Source organism: Gossypium hirsutum, chromosome D10, assembly GCF_007990345.1.
Source record: "Gossypium hirsutum isolate 1008001.06 chromosome D10, Gossypium_hirsutum_v2.1, whole genome shotgun sequence".
Taxonomy (NCBI): domain Eukaryota; kingdom Viridiplantae; phylum Streptophyta; class Magnoliopsida; order Malvales; family Malvaceae; genus Gossypium; species Gossypium hirsutum.
The window spans coordinates 24579753-24600944 of NC_053446.1; the positions used below are offsets into that span (position 1 = coordinate 24579753).

The window sequence follows — 21192 nt, forward strand, 5'->3', positions numbered from 1 at the left end:
TATCGCTGCTTCTCTCGCTGCGGCCTCTGCTTCTCTCGCTGTAGCATCTGCTTCCCTCGCTGCCGCCTCTGCTTTAAGTTGTTGCTGAAGTTCTTCATATTTTCTTTGAACCTCAAATGTGGTCGCTTGCATCTGAGCCATCTGGTCTTTTAACCTCTGAACTTCAGCTTGAGATTGACTCCCCGAAGCCATGTATTAGTGCGAGCTGGATCCAAAATATTGGGTTGGGCTGATAAAAGATCCTTGAAATCGAACCCGACCATACTTTTTAGGACCCAAAACTTCAGTAATAATCCGGTTATCAATGTCTTCAAGATGAACAGAACTATCACTAGAAGCAATCGCTTCGTACTCCGTCTTTTTTTCCTTTAGTTTTTCCTAATAAATAAATCACATAGTTAGGAACGCAATATATATTAAAAAACAAATGCAATATAACAATAGTCGCATTACAAGCAATGAATTAAACCATTAGAAAATAAACACTATAAATAACTAAAACAAGTCAAATCGTATTAAGTAAACGTACCATAATTTCAGCAGCTTCAGGAGTCATAGCAGATCCATCTTTTTTCTTATGTGTAATTTCAAAAAGTTGAAGGCGTCCAACTTTTTGACCGGACGACCGTTCCTACAATATAGTAGTAAAAATATTATTTAATAGAAAGTTATACATATTTGAGAATATTAAAAAATTAAAAATACCTCCGCCTCAGGTAGCACATGCAAAACTTCTCGACCCGGCTGTGTGAGTGAATTTTTGTTGCTGCCGGCTGCTTTTTCCAACTCGTTCACGATCCTACGTTATAAAATTTTTAGTACGTAAATAGTAAATACTATAAACCAAAATAATTACAATAGTTTGGAAGTACGTCGTACCTCGCCTTTCTGAGAATGCCAAAATCTAACCACATCTTCCTATTGGTACCTCAACATACCCGGCGGGACATTTTGCAATTTCTCATCGATGGTTGTTTTTGTCTTATAATATTTTTTCTTCAAAGTACTTTTATTGTCTCTCCATCTTTTTCCCAATTCCTTCTTTACATAAGCATCCGAGACCTCTAAAGCAAACCTCGCCTACAAAAAACACAAGTTAATAAAGTAAATATAAATGAAACTATTTCCCAAGCATTACAGATGACATTAACATTTTGTTACCTTAATATTATCGAGGGCTTGGTTTTTGTTGCTATCGGGCATTTGACGCCATGACTCGTAGTTGATAGGCAACATATTCGCATTTCGTGCTAAAATGTCCATGTATCCTACTAAAAGTCGAGCTTCTGATCCAACAGGCTGACCAAAACTGTTTCTGCATACCTTGACACACTCGACTGGATCTAACTCGTATAACTCTCTAAGTAGCGTACGTCCTCGACCTCTGCGCGTCCCACCATTTTCAGCTACAAATGGTATATTATAATATAAGAATTTGAAAAATAAATCAATTATAAGTCAACACGCATGTAATTAATGTAAGTTACTTTGAACTTCCGTAGGATCCTCAGGTGTAATCGGAACATTCGAAGATCCAATTGTTGTCTGTTGTTCAGTACTATTTGTTTCTGTCGAGTTTGGATCATTTTGAACAATGTTTTCCCTTATAATTTTTCTTCTAGGCATTTTATATGCAATACACATAAAATGTAATTAAACTTAATAACTAATTACAACAATAACAGCACATATAAAATAGTTGAAATATATAATAAGACCAAGATTTAATACTAATATAAGTTACATATAATTAAACAATCGTAAAATCTTACTACATCATTATTCGTAAATATCTTCATCCGTATCCTGACGAACCCATTGAAATTGTGCACTAGTACTAGGGATATTATCGTTTAAGTTTTGTTCTGGAAATAGCAAAGTTTCTGATTTGTCGTCGATGTTATCTCTACTTCCACTGCCCATGTCAAACAAGTCTCTAGGGATGTTACGGAGTACAACGTACCAACCCTCATCAGTTGGATCTTTTGAGTAAAAACTTGTTTGACTTGACTTGAGAATACATACGGCTCATCTATCAGTTGTTGTCCTGTGTGAATCAATCGGTCAAAGTTCACCATTGTAAAACCAAATTGATCTTGCTTGATTCCACGAGCTGTATTAACATCGGCCCAATCACCTCGAAATAAGACAACTTTCCATTTGTCGTAGTAATCCAACTCAATTATGTCAGTAAGATGTCCGAAATATTCCACATTTCCCTCGACAGGATTATTGTCCCTAGCATAGCATAACTTGTAATTGCAGAATTAACAACTATTCCACAATTTTGCGTTCTCCTCAACCTCTCACGATATTTTGTATGAAATCTGAATCTGTTGATGAGGAACGCACTATATCTTTTAACCACTCGATTTGGACCTTGGGAGAGCCATTTAACTTCGTCGTTTACGCTCTTCCCACTCCAAACCTATTGAATGGAAAGTAAACTGGGTAATTAAAAATGTTATGAGAAAGCATTATAATTGGTAAGCAGAAGCTCCAACTGCATACCGTTTGGCTTAACCATTCATAAAAAGATTCTGTAAACAACTTATTGATATCTCAATGTTGTGTTCTTCGGGAGCGCGAACGAGATCTCAATATTTGTTTGTACTCACTATGTTAAAAAAATGTGATCTTTGTTAGAAGATAAACAATTTTTAGTTTGATAAATATTTATAAAATTTGTAGAACTTACTTCCGTAAAGGTTCCAATGATTCGTGGTGAAACAGAACATATCGATGTGCTTGTACCCACGATAAATGATCTAATTCTGCAATTTCAACTTTGCCGATTGGTTCTCCAAAATTTTGGAACAAATAAGTATCGGCTAAGTTATAGTCCGTGAGTCCAGCATTCCTATTTGGTCCGTTCAACCTTGTTTCGACGTCTTCCAAAGATCTTGAGCAGAAGGTCATACATTCCTCTGCCAAGTAGCCTTCAGCAATCGATCCTTCTGGATATCGCTTGTTGCGGCAGTAAGACTTTAATTTGGATAGGAACCTAAATATACAACATTATCAAAAGTTGTAACTAAAGGCATAGAGGTGAATGAAGGAAAATTTTAAAAATACTTCTTTAACACCTTTCTATGGGATACATCCATCGATAGAAAACGGGTCCGCCAAGAATTGCTTTGTGCGGGAGATGAATTATCAAGTGAACCATAATTGTGAAGAAGGAAGGTGGGAAGATTTTCTCCATGTTGCATAAAGTCAAAGCGGCTCGATCCTGTACCTTCTGAAGTTCTTGAACATCCAAAACTTTGCCACAAATGGCTTTCATTATGTTGGATAGTTCAATGATACAAGACGTCACCTTCTTGGACATACAACATCGTAGAGCAACTGGCATTAAATCTTGCATCAAGATGTGATAGTCATGTGATTTTAGCGAATATAATCTTCGATCTTTAACACTAACACATCGAGATATATTTGATGCATACGCATCTGGAACCTTTATATCCTTCAACACCATGCAAAACAGTTCTTTCCCTGTCTTGGACATTGAGAAAATAGAATGCGGCAACCGATATTTCCCATTCGGAAGTGGATTGGGATGAAGATCAGGCCGAATTCCCATTTGGACTAAATCAAGTCGACTCTGAAGATTATCTTTTGATTTTCCGTCGACGTTCAAAATTGTACCCACAATGTTCTCGCAAACATTTTTCTCAATGTGCATAACATCAAGATTGTGTCGTAAAAGGTGATGCTCCCAATAAGGCAACTCAAAAAAATACTTCTTTTTTTCCACAAGTCCGCCTCATTAGGATCGTCCTCTTCGTCGGAGCTTTCATCCCCTTCATCATTTGATCTTCTGTTTCTCTGCGTATTTGGCAGTTGGTTCGTCTTCCCATAAATGAAATTCATATCTTTTAACATGAACAAGATTTCAGAGCCACTGGTCTGGGAAGGAGCTTCTCTGAACTCTTCAGTGCCGTCAAATACAGAACTCTGAAATCTAAATCTATGATTTTTCGGTAACCACCGACGATGCCCCATGTAAGAAAACTTCTTCCCATTGTACAACCATTGCGAACATGTTTGTGCAGCACAATAAGGACACGCATAACGACCCTTGGTACTCCAACCGGATAAATTGGCATAAGCGGGAAAGTCATTAATGGTCCACATCAAAGCCGCACGTAAATTAAAGTTCTCCTTTCTCACCACATCGTATGTCTCGACACTAGCCCATAATTGTTTTAACTTTTCAATAAGTGGCTGTAAATAAATGTCGATATCATTCCCGGGCCCTTTCTCACCAGGGATAATCATAGATAAGATAAGGGAAGATTTCTTCATGCAAATCCACGGAGGCAGATTATAAGGAACAAGCACTACTGGCCAAGTACTGTACGCAGTGCTCATGATCTTGAAAGGATTAAATCCATCAGATGCTAGCCCAAGCCTCACACTCCGAGGATCGCTTGCAAAACCTGGAAATTTATTGTCAAATGATTTCCAAGCTAAAGAATCTGCCGAATGCCTTAGTAATCCATCATCGATTTGTTCATCATGGTGCCACGTCATTGACTCAGCTGTCTTGGACGACATGAATAGCCTTTGAAGCCTTGGTATCAGGGGAAAATACCGTAAAATCTTGACTGGCTTCTTTCCCAACTGTGCACCATTTTCATCGTCCTTCCCATCTTCTGTGTTTCTACTAATCCAACGGGATTGGCCGCATACATGACAGCACTGTTGGTCATTTCGATCGCCCCAATACAACATACAGTCATTTGGGCAACTATGGATTTTGTTGTACCCAAGGCCTAAATCTTTTATCATTTTCTTCATATCTTTGCATGACTGAGGGATTTTTGCAAACGGAAACATTTCTCTTAAAAACTCTAACAGCATTGTCAACGAGTTTCCGGTCCACCCTCCCAAACATTTTAACTGAAAAAGACGAACATAGAAAGACATTTTTGAAAATTTTGATCCCTCATACAGTTCTTCGTTCATGTCATTAAGTAGCGCGTAGAACTTCGCCGCTTCTTCATTCGGCTCTTCATGAGGTACACTACTTCCCGGTTCGGTAAAAGCATTTCTCCCAATATTACAATCATCAGAAGCCACAAAGTCCGCTGGGAAGGACTGGACACCATGATTGTGCATATTAAATGCATCCCGCAACATACCTTCCATGTCATCCCCTCTATCAGACTGATGGTAAGCAGGACCAGAGTAAGATACATCTATCGTTGAAGATGAAGTACTAGGCGGGCATTCTCCATGAAAAAGCCATTGTTTATAACCCCGAACAAACCCATCAACAATTAGATGCTCGTATACAACCTCACGACAATGCCAGTTTAAGTTGACACACTTCTTACATGGGCAAAGAATCATGTTCTCCTGGCTTGCATATTTAAATGCAAAATTTAGAAAATATTGTACTCCATTTCGATAATCGTTGATAACCCTTGACAAATTCATCCAAGACCGGTCCATTTCTTAATTCTTGAAGTCTGACGTTGACAATAATTTGCACGGGTTAGTCAAAACGCCAGTTATAACTATAAATGAGTTATGTAAGTTATGTACTAAGTTATGTATTAAACAATAATGTAAGTTAGGAAGGTTATGTATTATGTAAGTTATGTAAGTTATGTAAGTTATGTAAGTTATGTAATTTATGTAAGTTATGTAAGTTATGTAAGTTATTTAATTTATGTAAGTTATGTAAGATATGTAAGTTATGTAAGTTATTTAAGTTATGTAAGTTATAAGTTATTTAAGTTATGTAAGTTATGTAAGTTATGTAAGTTATTTAATTAATGTAAGTTATGTAAGTTATATAATTTATGTAAGCAATTTAGAAAAAATTATATAAGTTATGTACTAAGTTATGTATTATGTAAATTATGTACTAAGTTATGTATTATGTAAATAATTTAAGTAATGTATGTTATGTAAGTAAGTTGTTATGTAAGTTTTGCATTATGTAAGTTATGTAAGTTATCAAAGTAATGTATGTTATGTAAGTTGTTATGTAAGTTTTGCATTATGTAAGTTATGTAAGTTATGTAAGTTAAATGTATTATGAAGGTTATGTAAGTTGTGTAAGTTATGTAAGTTATGTAAGTTAAATGTATTATGTAAGTTTATATAAAAAAATTATAAGTTATGTATTATGTAAGTTAAAAGTAATGTATTATGTAAGTTTACATATATGTAAACTTACTTAAATTTTAGTAAGTAATGTATTTAAGTAACATACTTAAATTTTACATATAAGTAAACTTACTTAAATTTTAGTAAGTAATTTATTTAAGTAACATACTTAAATTTTACATATAAGTAAACTTACTTAAATTTTAATAAGTAATGTATTTAAGTAACATACTTAAATTTTACATATAAGTAAACTTACTTAAATTTTAGTAAGTAATGTATTTAAGTAACATATTTAAGTAATAGATTTAATATATATATTAGTAATAAGTTAAATTAAATTGTAAAAATATATTAAAAATATAATAAATTTGAATTTTAACTTTAATTTATGTATGTTATGTGAAATTTAACTTCAAAACAAATAAAAAATAACTTTGAATTAACTTATGTATGTTATGTTAGTTTTAACTAAATTTTTGTAAGTTATCTAAAATTAAACTTAAAAATAAATTAAAAGTTTGAAATTTTTTTCCATGATTCAAATTAAATAAAACAAAACAAAACAAATTAAATTTCCGTGATTAAAATAGCAACTAAAGGAAAAACCAAAATTTTGGAGGAAAACATATAAATATTTGCAAACTATATACAAGCTTTTAACCAAATGTTTATATTATTTAGACATAAATAACCTTCATTTTCGAAATAATTTAGTTGCGATATGGAATAATATGTATACAACAAATAAGCATATTTGATATCAATGAAACTTAAATGTGAAAAGAAAGTGGATTAATTTGTTATTTAATGTAACGTATAGTTAAGAAATTTCGAAAAATTTTAAAATAAAAAAATTTAATCCAATTCCCAGTACAATTTATTAAATTGCTTCTATTTTGCTCAACATATATAACAATCGTTGATGGATGATAACAGAAAACATAAGTCAGAAAAGTACATGGCAAATGTAAAATAAGTAAAATGAAAAATAAGCTAAAGGAAAACATCCAAAACCAATTACATATATACAAAACCAGAGCCCCAAAAGAAACTTTTTTCCCTAATCATCATGATAAAACTATTACTGATTTAAGTTATGAACGAAAACATACCTTAATATTTCACTCAACTTTGTCTACTTCACTCTCACCAGCAAAGAGAGACTGCAGTGAGAAATATTTATTTTGTTAACTGATTTGGGAGAATGCATATAAAGAAGGGAAAAACTGTCAAATTTTAACATGTACCTGCCCAAACAATAGTTCGGCCAAAACACAGGCAGCAAACCAGATGTCAATGGTCAGGTATGTATTAAGTTGCACCAAATATTAATTCTGCCTACAATAGATGAACCATGATCAGTTAGCAGCAAATATTTTTTCATTTTAGCTATCAAATATGTAAAAGTTTATCGATATCACAACCAAATATTACTTGGAAACATTAAATGGCAACTTAAAACTTTACCAATTTTAAAAAAATTCAAATACTTAGAAAGTATTGGGTTTCATCCACTGCACTATTTCACGTTTGCCAATTAAACTATCATATTATATACGCTACATGATGAATTGCTACTTTAACAGTATCCTCCTGTGTATGTATCATATAATCTAGAGCATTCTTACATTTTCATATTTTACCATTCCTATTGCTAGAGATATTGCTTTATAACTAAAATTAATTATTGCAAACATTCTTACATTTTCATATTTTACCATCTACAAATTTAAAAAATTATTACAAAAACATATCTAAATTTGTATTATAATATTTAGGTAGATGATAAATTGAAATTGAGCAGAATGGTTATTGGATTAGATATTGATATTTATTAATAAAATTTAATATTTAAATAAACTTGTTATTAAATTAATTAGTTCCAAAATTAAAATTATATATTAAAAAATGGAATTTAATTGTTTAGATTATTATTGTTATTACTTGAAATACATTATATAGTACTATAAAAGAATGTTTAAAAACTATTTTGCAAAGTTAAATTAAAAAATATTAAAAAGATATTAAAAAATTATTTTGCAATTTAACATGCTAGATGTAAACTGAACCAAACAATGGATTGGCAATCACCATTTTCATGTCTACTGTATAAACAATGGATTGGCTTGAACTCAACCAAACAAGTATTAAAACAAAAACTGAAGAATACCCATTAGGTACCTTTGGATGAAAATTTAATAAAAACAAAATATAGATAGAAGTCACTGACAGTCACTGGACCAAATAAGTGGATTCAAAACAGTAGCTTTATACCTTGGAAAGGGTATCGGCCAAAACTGAAGATGGAGTCCGAAAAGTGTAATTTTAGCGTCTTCTCCTCGGTTTCAGCCTTGGAGCTTCTGGGAAAGTTGAAGCTTCAAATCGTCGGTAGCTGAAAGAAAGGAGCCGCTTTAACCTTCACTGGAAGCGAGACGAGAGGAAAGGGAAAAATTAAAAAAAACAGTTACTTGCTTAAAAGGACGAACTTACCGATGGTTGCGGCACCGGAGACGGACGGAGAATGTGATGCAGCACTGGAGACGGCAGAGTAGCAGGTGGTCGGGTTTGGGGAGCTGTTAGGGATTAGGGGAAATTTTAGGGATTTGGGGGGAGAATGAATTTTGGGGGAAATCTGATGGAGGCTTTGGGGGATAACAGATGAAAAATATCGGGTTCCAATTTTGGTCAGAATGATGGAAAAAAACGACGCCGTTTTCATCTAAAAAATTAACCATTTGCGGCGTTTATAAATAAGCGCCACTAACTATAAGTCGAAACGCAGTCGTTTCATCAACAAATAGCGCACACTTGTGGCGTTTTTTAATAAACGCCACTAATAATACAGCAAAACGGCCTCGTATCGATAAATGTTAAAACATTTTTGCGGCGTTTTAATTAAAGCGCCACTAACTATAAATCAAAACACAGTCGCTTCATCAACACTTACCTCAAACCCGTGGCGTTTTAAAAAAATCGCCACTAATAACATTTAAAAAACGATAGCGTTTCTATAAATGTTAGAACAATGTTGCGGCGTTTTAAGTAAAGCGCCACTAAATATAAGATCAAACGAAGTCGTTTCCCCAACATTTAACTCAAGCTTGTGGTGTTTCCAAAAAAACGCCACTAATACCATTGACAAAACGATAACATTTCGATAAACATAAATACAATTTTGCGGCATTTTATGTAAAGCGCCAGTAATAGCAACGTAAAACGGCGCAGTTTTATTAACTCCCAATAAAACTTTGCGGCGTTTTTCAAAAGCGCCACTAATGGCGAAGAACAGAACGGCGCCGTTCCCCTTCCCAGTTACAGGATAACTTCCCATTTTACATGATACAAATTTTGCAAAAAATACCAAAAGTATAGTCATTTTGCGGCGTTTTTCAAAAAACGCCACTAAAATAAAACATATAAAACGTAACGTTTTGCAGTATCAGGCACAAAGTTTGCGGCGCGTTTTAAAAAACGCCACGAATTTCTAACCTTTTGCGGCGTGCGGTTGAAAACGCCACTGAGAACACAGATCAAAACGCAACGTTTTGCCATTTCTGAAACAAATTTGTGGCATTTTTATATAAACGCCACCAGGAAAACGGAGTAAAACGGCATCGTTTTTCATACTAATCCATATTTGTGGCATTTTTTACTAAAACGCCACTAATGCATAAACACTAAAATAAATTTAATTTCTGTCCTTTTTATTAACCTTAAACCCTTAGAACCATAAACAGTAAGACACTAACTATAAAAAACTAAACCCTAAACCGTAAACCCGAAATCTAAATAATAAACATTAACCACTAACCTAGAACACTAAACATTAAACCCTAAACTCTAATATACCCTATAACACCCTAAACTTAATTTAAACCATAAATATATATTATAAGTTAGAATTAAAAGTAATTAAAAAGAATCGTATATTGCTTGTTTAAACCCTAAAAAATAACTTTTCTTTATATTTTTTATCAAAATCCCTAACCCTACTTAAACCCTAACACCAGCCTAACCCTTAAACCCATAATTAAACACTAAGACTTTGACTATAAAAACTAAACTCCAAACAATAAACTTTAAAACACTAAATATCCCAAACCCAATATAACAAACCCTAAACCTTAACCTACAATATAATACTAAACATTAAACCTTAAACTATAAAACCCCTTAAACTATAGCCCTTACGCCTCTTAAACCCTAAACCCCAAAAATTTTTAATCAATATTAAGTACTGCTTCCATAATTCTTTATAAACATATATGACCTTTTACATTAATATATATCTATATGTGTATATACATGTACATCAATATCCACATGAAATTTTTAGGGGTTTAGGGTTTTAAAGATTATGTTTTTAGGGTTTAAGGGTTTTGAGAAAGCAATATGGCCGGCATCGATTTTAACAGCTTAATGTTAACTTAAATGAAAACATCTAATTATAATTAATATAAATAAATCAATTAAATAACAAATAGAAAAATAATTATTTTGCGGCGTTTGTCAATAAACGCCGCTAAATCCCCCAAATGCTAAGTAAAACGACCGCGTTGTGCTTAGGTTATTGGCGGCGCTTACCAAAAACGCCGCTAAATCCCCGAATACTCAGAGAACGGTGTCGTTCGGCTTATGTTTATTTACGGCGCTTCCATACAAACGCCGCTAAAGTACTGAACATTAGCGGCGCTACCTCAAAAACGCCGCTAGGTTACCGAATGCTTAGAAAACAGTGTCGTTGGTCTTAGGTTTCTTTGCGGCGATTTATCAAAAACGCCGCTAAATCCTTGATCTTTAGCGGCGCTTAATAAAAAACGCCGCTAAATCCCCGCATGCCCGGAAAACGACGTCGTTGGGCTAAGGTTTTTGCGGTGCTTTATAGAAATCGCCGCTAATGCTTTTTCTTCAGCAGCGTTTTCCGTAAAGCGCCGCTAATGATTGATCTGGAGCGGCATTTGTTATCCAAACGTCGCTAAAAGCCTGTTTTGGTATAGTGCTTAGGAAATAAAGAGAAAATAATGTGAGAGAAGTAGATATAAGGCGGTGAGCTTAGTCGAGATATTGGGAGAGTATTGGGAACAACATAATGTATCAAACTATTTTCGTGCTTAAACCGTTTTGTTGTGCCTATCCTTGAAAATCAAACCAACCTAAGCAGCAGAACGTTTACAAGTAGAAAATTCCTATATGGTCTAAGTATACACTGCATAGATGGAGTTTTGAAAATTTTTTCCACTTAGGGTGATATTAACATAAATATATATTTATGTATTTGTTTTGATCGGATACTATACTTAACATTCTTATATTTGTTTGTCTTATAACTTAATGAATAAATTTGTCTAACATTAAAAATTGGGAGTTAATTATATATCACGCTAGAATTACATGATTATGCATAACATGTTTACATCGTTCCGATTCAGTCTCTTGTACGAAACATTCTCGAGTACATTATCTTTGCATTTTTTTTCTTTAGTTTTTATTTTTCTTTTTTGTTTGCTTGAGGACAAGCAATTACTTAAGTGTGGGGGGTATCTGATCTGCCACAAATCGTAGTAGAGTGGCAAATTGAGTAATTTGTGTCACTTAACGAGCTTGGTTTTAAGTCATTTTGATGCATTTTATTGCATTTTCATATTTCTTAATTTAGATTCAAAATATTGCAAAATAAGCATTTTTACGCATTAGTTCAAGTTAGTTGACCCATTGGGTCAATACCGGCCTTAAGGTGGTTTTAATGATTTAATTGAGTGTGTAGGATATCTATTTGGAGGCCCAAAAGCATTAGGAACGATAGTCGGCTTGTAACACAAGCTTTCAGAGTTGCAATACAATCGAGCCAATACAAATATTACATTTGAAGTTGTGTGTCGCAACACGCATAAGGCTGTGTCACGACACATGTGTGATGATGGGCAGAAATTAAGCGAGGGTGTTTTCGTCCGTAAAACTTATATTTTATGTAATTAAGGCTTAGTTTGGATGGGTGGTGTGTTTAGCTCCGATGAGATTAAAAACAGCTGTGGCGGTGAGATTAGTTACTGTAGTGGTGAGATTGGATACTGTAACGGTGAGATTAGAAATAGCGGTGGAGTGTGTGTTTGGATTCAAACGCAGCTATAGCTGTGAGGTGAAAATAGAAAATGACTTTTAAGGACATTAGATTAAAAATGATATATAATAGAAGTTTTTAAAATTATTTAACAATTACAAAATTAATAAATGATTAAAAAATATTCCAATTATATTTATTTTTAATAATAAATAATTAAAAATGAATTATAGATAATTAAAAATGAATTAAAACTAGAGAAAAATTCAAAAATTTATTTTATTTAATATCTCAAAATTAATCATATATTTAATTATAGGGGCTCAATTCATTATTGAAAGATTATTGAAATTATTGAGCCTTTAGAAAAATAAAACATTATTGAAAGATAAAATAATAAAGCAACTCTAGAATAAGGGTCTGTTTGTTTGCCAATAAAATGTTTTCCGGAAAATGATTTAGTTCATTACTTGAATAAGCAATATGCCATATACATAAGTAGTCCAGATTACTTGTGTTGGTTTTTTTAGCAGAAAATTAAGGAGAAAAAGAAAAACGAATGCAAAGAAGTTTGAACAAGAAGAAAACTGAATTTGATTTCCAAAAATCAGATCTTTTTCATTGACTTGAGAAACATTTATGTTACAATGAAATATGGTAGTTAACTAATGTATAACTGCTCCCACTAATACATGACTAAAGCCTGGATAGAATTACAAACAAAATGTAGCTGACATACCAGCTATAACATCAAACATAAATCAACAACTACTCCTACTAACATTAAGTATAAATTACATTGCAACTAAATCAAGTTACAAATGAACAAAATAAACAAAATGCTGCTGCTTATCTGGTTCAGCTTGGATGCTGGTCTGCATGCTGGTTTGCTGCTGGTTTCCTGTTGCTTTGCAGGCCAAAGTTCAACAACATCCTGTACTTTGCTTACTAAAAAAGTAGTGCATATTCCTTTTAGTGCATTAAGGGGAATTATGATTATGGTATGTTAGACATCAGAAGAACCTATATATTCTTAAAAAGTAAAGATATGAAAAAGCAGAGTGTTGAAATGACTATTCAATGACATTGAAAATAATACATGGGTGTCCAAAATTCAGATTCAAGGCCATAAGCAAAGCAAATAACAAAGACAATGTCACCACAAAAACTGTAAACTAAATGAAATATCGTGCAAGGCTGATCCAGAGATAAGAAATAAAATCTTTATTTGAAGTTCAAGGTCTTTGAAATGAACATACCCAAGCAAGCAACAAGGTATCTTCCAAAGCAATACATTGCAAATGATTCATAGCAATCATGTAGTATCGAACAATCAACACTAACTAATGGATGCACCAATGATACAAACTGTTAAAATAATCCAGGTTAGTAAGACTGAAAATAACATATAATTACACCAAATGCATAGTGCAAAATTAACATGTTGCATACTGTGCCAAAACTATACTCAAAACTTCAATAGTAACCTAAGTTGAATATAGGTCAATTTTTTTGTAACATAAATATGCTACTGCTGGTTTTTACTAATTCCTAGCACATAAGTTGCTGAACAGCTCAGTTTAATAAGAAGGTTTAACAGTGTTACTCAATTGGACTAATTTCTTAGTGTTCATAAAATATGAGGACCATTCTGACAAATCAGAGGGACTAACTTCTCAGATGCTGTAAAATAAAGGGACAAATTTCATAATTAGACCTAAAAAAAGCATACTTGAAAAAAGAAATTTCAGCCTGTGAGTTCTCCAATTGCCTCTCTAATATTAGCTCATTTGACCTTAATCGAAGTGCCTACAGAAAGGATATTAAAAACATTTTAATCTAGCAGAAGACGAAAGTAATTTCACTCATGCAGGCGTGTACTTGGGGTCTTCCTAGAATATGTTGTGGCCTCTGGCTATTATTTGGTGGGCTCTAACAAACTCCAGCATTTGGTCAGCTAAGGTGTAGTTGGTCTTCCCTTGATCTGGTTCTGTTGCATACCATTTCAATTCATTTTCAAACACTGCTGCATTGAATCGTTCAACAAACCAGTTCTGGAAGACAAAAAGAAAACAAGATCAATTAGCTAACATTGTCCGACAAGTATTAAGAAATGAATATGAACACATACTTGATAGGGCAAATTCCCAAGAATGGTGTGTGCTCTTGCAGAACCAAATGGAAAATCCTTTGAGACTTGGTTTATAGTTATTGCTGCTCCTTGCAACCTATTACCTTGTTGATCTGAGACATGTATTGTTACAGCACGCTTCCTTTGCTGGGGAAAAAATAGACAGTAAGTAATTTTGTTAAGATATTGAACATTACCGTTGTTGAAATATCATTTCACAAAGTGTGTCAACAGTAATTAGAGTGTTAATCATGAATTGCTGGTTGAACCTCCATTCTTGATCTGTAAATGGCTGTAACGAGGAACTATCAATTGTTATATCAATGTCTTTATCATCTGAGTTCTGCATATCCAGGACATTAGAAAAAAAAGGGTTCTTAGAAGCAAAAATCAGTGACAGCATTAATAATCTAACGCTCAATCTTTTTCACATATAAAAGCCTAAACTTATATTGATTTGAAAACAGGTTCACCTGGAATAGCAGTAAAGCTAAATTTGAAGGTGAATCAAGAACAAATCCACCTTTGAGAAATGACCAGCAACCATTCTTAGCCAAAACAGTCCCTATACAATTATATGTTCTGTTTTCTATCTTCAAGCTTGCCCTAATGAGAGCTGAATTTGCACCTTGTATTTTGATCCAAGCTGTAATTGCACCAGAGTAAGCCAATCCTGTAATGTTTCAAAATACAATTTGTCTGATATTCACAGTAAAAGTTTTTGTCTATGTTAAAATGTCAATTGCCTCTACAATAGGGGGATGTTCCTAAACTGGGGCCATATCTAGCATTTGCATATTTCGGTTGCCACTTTATTTGATAAATCCAAACCTTAAACATTTCCACTTGTTGGGCCACGGGTGATACAGTGTGACATGCCAGTAAGTCAGTAACAGGTACATTAAGGGTTCACCTATGTCGATGAACTTGTTTATTCTTTTTTTAAAGTATTTGTGTTTTAATATTTGTATCCGAAATTCTTATGGATGGAGAACTTAACTGGAGAAACAATAAAAATTGCCCACGGTGAGATTCTTCAAGAGAAAACCTGGAGTGTAAAAACCAGTTGCAGTTTCGCCAAAAATGGCAGGTCTCATAATGGGAGGCTCATCTTTCAGAATCCCTCATTGGTACAGTGGCTCCTCTGGCTGTGCTTTACACTGCAAACCAACAACATCATCAACAATTGTCATGGACATTGCGGTGAATCAAATAACTTCAGACTACATATTCATGATATAGTCAATAGATAAATGATCTATTCTCAAACTGTTTTACCTCTGTGTAAGCAGTAAAATCATATAAAGGTGCAGCAATAAAAAGAAAAAGAACCCACTTAAGTTTTCTGAAAACCCCATTAGAATGTTTTGAACAGTCTAAACCAAATGTAGACAGGGAGAGAGAACCATATGAAGCAACCAAGGAACCACTAAGAAGAATGAAGAAAGCCCAGAAGTCACCCAAAACAAGCGAATGTTTCATGCTCCTGTTTTGAACAAACTGCTATTGGATTGAACAAATGTTGAAGCTTACATTATATAACATACAGAAAAAAAAATGAAATGATTACCATGATATTAAAAAAAGGCACAGCGGATTTCAATTGACTATAATTAGATAATTTCATTCTCAATCTTAATGGTACAACCACCCACCACAAAGCTGAAAATAAATACTATTTTCCACTTGAACAATTATCATTGCAAACAATTAAAATTATCGGAAAAAAAAACATAAATTGATTCCATAATTCTGATATTCACTAAACCCTCATCATTGGTCAAAAGCAAGATCTCATATAAGAATTTCCACAACAAACGATTTTTTTCTTCAAATAATTATATGCATGCACATTTAAAAATCGATAAATAAAAGCTATTAGTTTTTAATAGAATACCTGATTAGAGCATGTAGGTCTTCGAATTTCTCCTTGATTTCAACGATCTGAAAAGGGAAAGAAGAACGAAAGAAGGAGAAAGAGCCTTACCTGGATGAAGGAGGAACCGAAAGAGATTATTGACCAAACTGATTTGCAACCCAAGGGGAAGGGGAAAGGGGAGAAGAAAGGTAACCAAACATCAGAAAAGCCTGAAGAATGCAACTGAAGAATATATAGGTAAAAGAGGAAAAGAAAAAGCAACTGAAGTTGCTAAATTTTTACTGGAGCAAAAGGCTCCAGTCTGGAATTAAGCTTCCGGTGAGGTGAAATGCATTTTCAACCTACTGAAGAATACTTTTCAAACAGCCTTGCGTTTACTGGGATCCAGTTGCATCCAAAGGAAGCCTAAGGCTTGTATCCAACCTAATTAGGGCTGTCAAACTTAGTCTATAAATAGTTAAGTTGAGGTAAGGCTTAGGGAGCTTTTTGCCAAGCCATTTTAGGGTTTTTAATTAGTAGTTTTAGGTATTTATTTAGTTTTAGATTATTTTCGAAGACAATTTATTTTATTGTTCTTCGACTTGGATTCGATTTGAATCCAAGTCTTCGTTTTTAGGTATTTTCATATTTTCATTCTGTTTCTTGTTTGCAACCAATGATATCTCAATCACTGCTAAAGGATTTCGCGATTCTAAGAGCATCAAGTTTATCAAATGGAGAAATTTCTATCCTTCTCTCATTTTAATTTATTTATGTGTGTTGTGCACGATTAAATTAATTTTAGAGAATATGAAAGTTGTGTTCATGAGTGGATAGATCCTTAGAGAGATTAACAAGCGAACGTGTGAATGATTAACGAAAGAATTACGGGTTTTCTAATAGAATTAGTTGGTATAAATTCATGTGCATTTAAACCTAGGATTGACGACCCTAGGAAGTAATCTAGGATAAACGAGGTCGAGAGATAAGTTTATCAAGTAAATCATGGATTTATCCCGGTAAGAAAAGTGAGGTCCAGAGATAAGTGTGTACAAGTCGATTAGTGAAGTAGTAGAGGTTGAGAGGTAATATTGTTTAATTAATAATTAATTCCCTAATGAAAACCCGAATTTTGAAGTTAATTACAACCACCGAAGCAAGTTAATCTTTTGTTTGTTGATTGAGAGATCCTCATTGTTAATATTGCTTTTAGTAGTTAGTTTTTTATGTTTTTTTTTTATAATTTTATCCTCAAGTTTAATTATTGTAATATGATTTTTGGTGATTACAGTTTAGACTTGCTAGTGTAGATAATATATTTAGATTTAGTTCTACTTCCCTTGGGTACGATTCTCGGAATACTTCTCGGTGTTCCATTGTAATACTAAAATATATTACAATTTGACTTATTCGCTGATAGATACTGCATTGATTTTATATTTTTTTTGTATGATTTTTACTCTAAATGTTTGCACGTTTGGAGGCGGTCAGAATGGCTACTTGCACAAAACTACTTTCTGAGGTCATAGATGAAACATTTTCTAGGCTAACAAGAACAAACATGGCTTAGATACCACTGTTGCACTTACAAGTAGAGAAAGAAAAACAAGTTCTTAACTCAAATAAGAGAAGATGGTTTTTATTAAACAGATGAATAACTCCAAATGGTTCTAACCTTTTATAGGCTTTACAATAACTAAATTAGTAAACTTAAAGCTAAAAGTAGAAAAACTAAATACGAGAAAGATCCTTAACCATATTTGATAATCCCTAATTTTTAGGGATGATTTATTTACCAAATATAAAAATATCTCAACACAAACCGTGTGACCCTCATCCTCTACTCCACTATGAAAAAAAAATCCATATAAATGATAAAAAATTTGTACAATTTTAAGAATATATTCATCTATATCAATTAATAAATTTGAACTTATAATAACTCAATAAAATAAAGAAGGCTTTTTAGATTAAAAATCATCATTAAATTAAAATTATTAATAAAAATATATTATAAGACAATATTAAATTATTTGCAACATAATTGTCAGTTATTAATCAAAAATAAATTTCATATTTACAATTATCAAATTTTTGTAGCATGGTATTATAATTTTACTTTTAAGTTTTTAAATTATTTCAACTTACCTATTAATTTAAAATTTAGTCTAACATGTTAAATAATTATAAACTCTTTAAATTATTTAAATATTTAGTAAATATTTAATATATAATAGTGTAATGATATAATAATGTTATTGTAGTAAATATTGTATAACATAATAATTAACAATTCATAACAATATATTAGATTATAATAAACCTTGTGTGTTAGCCTGTTGGTTAGGGTGTTCACCGCCCCAAGTGTGACTTGGGTTCTAATCACGATACTGTTAGCGCTTTGCCCTCCTCTTATAATTCACAAAAAAAAAGTTATAAATTTCATCATTAAAATGTCAAAGATTGCATAAGCTAAACTAAAAAAAAAGTTTACATTCTTAAATATGGAGATGATAGATCCGGAGACTATATGGAATTAAACAATAGACATCCAGGCGCGGATGACGCTTGCCAAAGAGAACTATTTGCCCCCACACAAAGTTGCTAGAGGGTTAAGACAAAGGTACTCTTGAGATACAATGAAGCTTTTGAATTTCCTTTGATTAGAAAAATCGAGGAATTTTCTAACTCTTACTCTAATTTCTGAAATTGAATTGATTGTAACGTACTTTGTGAGCACCATAGTCCCTCTATTTATATGCACTCAATGGATACTATCTTGAAGAGCCACAACCATTCATATTGAACATACTTCTTAGAAGAAACATGTCCTATGGAAATGTATCCATTGGATGATAAATCATCACTTTTAATTTGAATAGTGCTCATGAATAATTAATTTGCAACCTACAATTTCCAACAACCCCCACTAGATTGCTAATTTTCGAAAATAAGTACACAACGATTATGCATAAAGAAGGGTGTCCGCAGATTAAACCTTCCTTTAGTGCAAACTCTCAAAGTATCAACAAAGTGAATGGTGGCTAGTCGCTTAAACCATCACTCTTAAAGTCAATACCGAAAAAATTTCACATATAACCGTAATGTATTAGAGTATGAGTTTATTTTCTTTAGCACCGTTATGACTATGTGCTCAACCTATTTCATGAACATGTACAAGAGAAAACTATAAAGAAAATCTCATTCAAGTAGCACCACTTCATGTTCATATAGGTGGATTTCATACAATAAATGTTCATCCATTAAGAGTAAAACTCATCCTCCTGAAACATAAACACTAAATCCTTATTCTTAGTGCATGTTGTCATTCGATAACTTGTTATTACCTTTTGAACCTCGAAACTAACTTTTGGCTAAGACAAGGTAAGGTTTCCATTATCAATGATGCGATTAGAATAATTTTAATCCCATCTCAGTGGTGGTACTCTTAACCAAATCCCTTGACAAACCTTTTGTCAATGGATCCGTAAATTGTCAATTGATTTTGTACAGGCCCATTTTGACCCAAAAAACCCATTTACAAAAATAGGCCCAAACTACCCAAACCCTAGCCCAAATGGAAAACAAATTTCAACAGTAGAAAACCCTAGCCGCCGCACCTAACCTCTGCCGCCTATCACGTCGACCACCCACCGCCACCTGCTTTACCAGGACCTGCAAACACGCAATAAGAGAAGCAGAAACAGAAGCAGACAAGACCAGGATAGTAAATTAAAATTTTATTTTAGGCTATAAAGCCGATTTGTAAAGGAAACGATGGGGGGACTTCATCACTGTAATAGGGATTTGTTTCTTTACAGAGAAAATAAAAATAGCACTTTCAAAGGAATATTTTTTCTGTTTTAGGTACTTATTCTAGCAATTTGTTCCTTTTTTTTATTTTCTTTTTATTTCTTTTTTTCTTATATGCAAAAATAACAAAAAAAATAAGGAAAGGGAAGAGATTTACCTGTTTTTAGTAGTCGTCGAAGCGTTAGAGGCGAAGGGTTGCATCGAAAAGAAAAAAAAAAATTTTTGGACACCCCGCCGTTGTGCACGGCGGCTCCGGCACAGGCGAACGACGACCGACGCGGCGGCAATCGACCGGACTTTGGCCAGATTTTTGGGGAGGGAGAGAAAGACTTGAGAAACTTTTTGAGTTTTTTTTATGGAAGAAAGAAAATGAAAGTTTTTTAAAAAAATTTGGTTTTTATAAAGGGTTGAAACGGCGCCGTTTTGGGGTTTAACCCCAGTGGCCAAAACGACGCCATTTTGGCCTTGGTGTCCTTTTACCCACGCGTCGACCCGACCCGCAAAGAGGATCCGCATGTTTTTTGTTGGAAGGGCTAATTGCAAGTTTAGCCCTTCCTTTTTTTTATGTTTTATTAATTAAGTATTTTCTATTTTTTTATTTCGGCCCTAAGATTTGTCGCATTTTCATTTGGGCCCTTTTCTGAACAACGTCGCTTTGGTGAAAAGGGAAAATCACTCTTTCAGTCCCTTTACGTTACGCACGTTTTCATAATGGTCTTTCTCTTTCATTTTATTTGAATTTTGGCCCCGAACCTTTGTCCTAGTTTCAAAATTAGTCCATTTTTGTTATATTTTTGCCATTAAACTAATTAACTTTCATTATCTTTATTATTCATATATACATAAGTACATTTTCATAATATATATGTACATATATATTTTTTATAACTTAAATATACATACGCATTTATATATATTTCTTATATTTTGTAATTTACATACATGTCCATATATATCTATATATTTTCTATTTTTTTATGAATAGATATTTCTTATTTATTTTTACTTTTTGAAACTTTATAATTTGTATATACGCATACATATATTTTTAAATATATTCATAAATATATATATACACATTATCATTATCCACTTATTTATATATATTTACTATTTTCAAATTTTGTTATACATATACATATACATAGATTTTATTATTTTATTATTTTTATTTATGCATTTTCATTATTGTTATTATTGTTT

General features: G+C 32.9%; 1 protein-coding gene across 4 annotated transcripts; it reads right to left on the bottom strand.

Annotated features, from left to right (window-relative positions):
• Positions 1–13944: 13944 nt before the first annotated feature.
• Positions 13945–16647, bottom strand: LOC107915061 (endo-1,4-beta-xylanase 5). 4 transcript variants are annotated; one of them, XM_041102258.1, is made up of 6 exons: positions 16216–16645; positions 15319–15478; positions 14792–14991; positions 14516–14661; positions 14319–14431; positions 13945–14241 (listed from the first exon to the last, which is right to left on the bottom strand). In XM_041102258.1, the coding sequence occupies exons 2-5, from the start codon at positions 15413–15415 to the stop codon at positions 14419–14421; spliced, it is 456 nt and encodes a 151-aa protein (XP_040958192.1). In that variant the 5' UTR covers positions 15416–15478; positions 16216–16645; the 3' UTR covers positions 13945–14241; positions 14319–14418. The 4 variants fall into 4 exon arrangements, 3 of the variants coding, with proteins under 3 accessions (XP_040958192.1, XP_040958193.1, XP_016699663.1); XM_041102259.1 differs by having other exon boundaries at positions 14319–14465; positions 14588–14661; positions 16216–16643; XR_005919263.1 differs by having other exon boundaries at positions 14319–14661; positions 14792–14964; positions 16216–16647.
• Positions 16648–21192: the final 4545 nt, after the last annotated feature.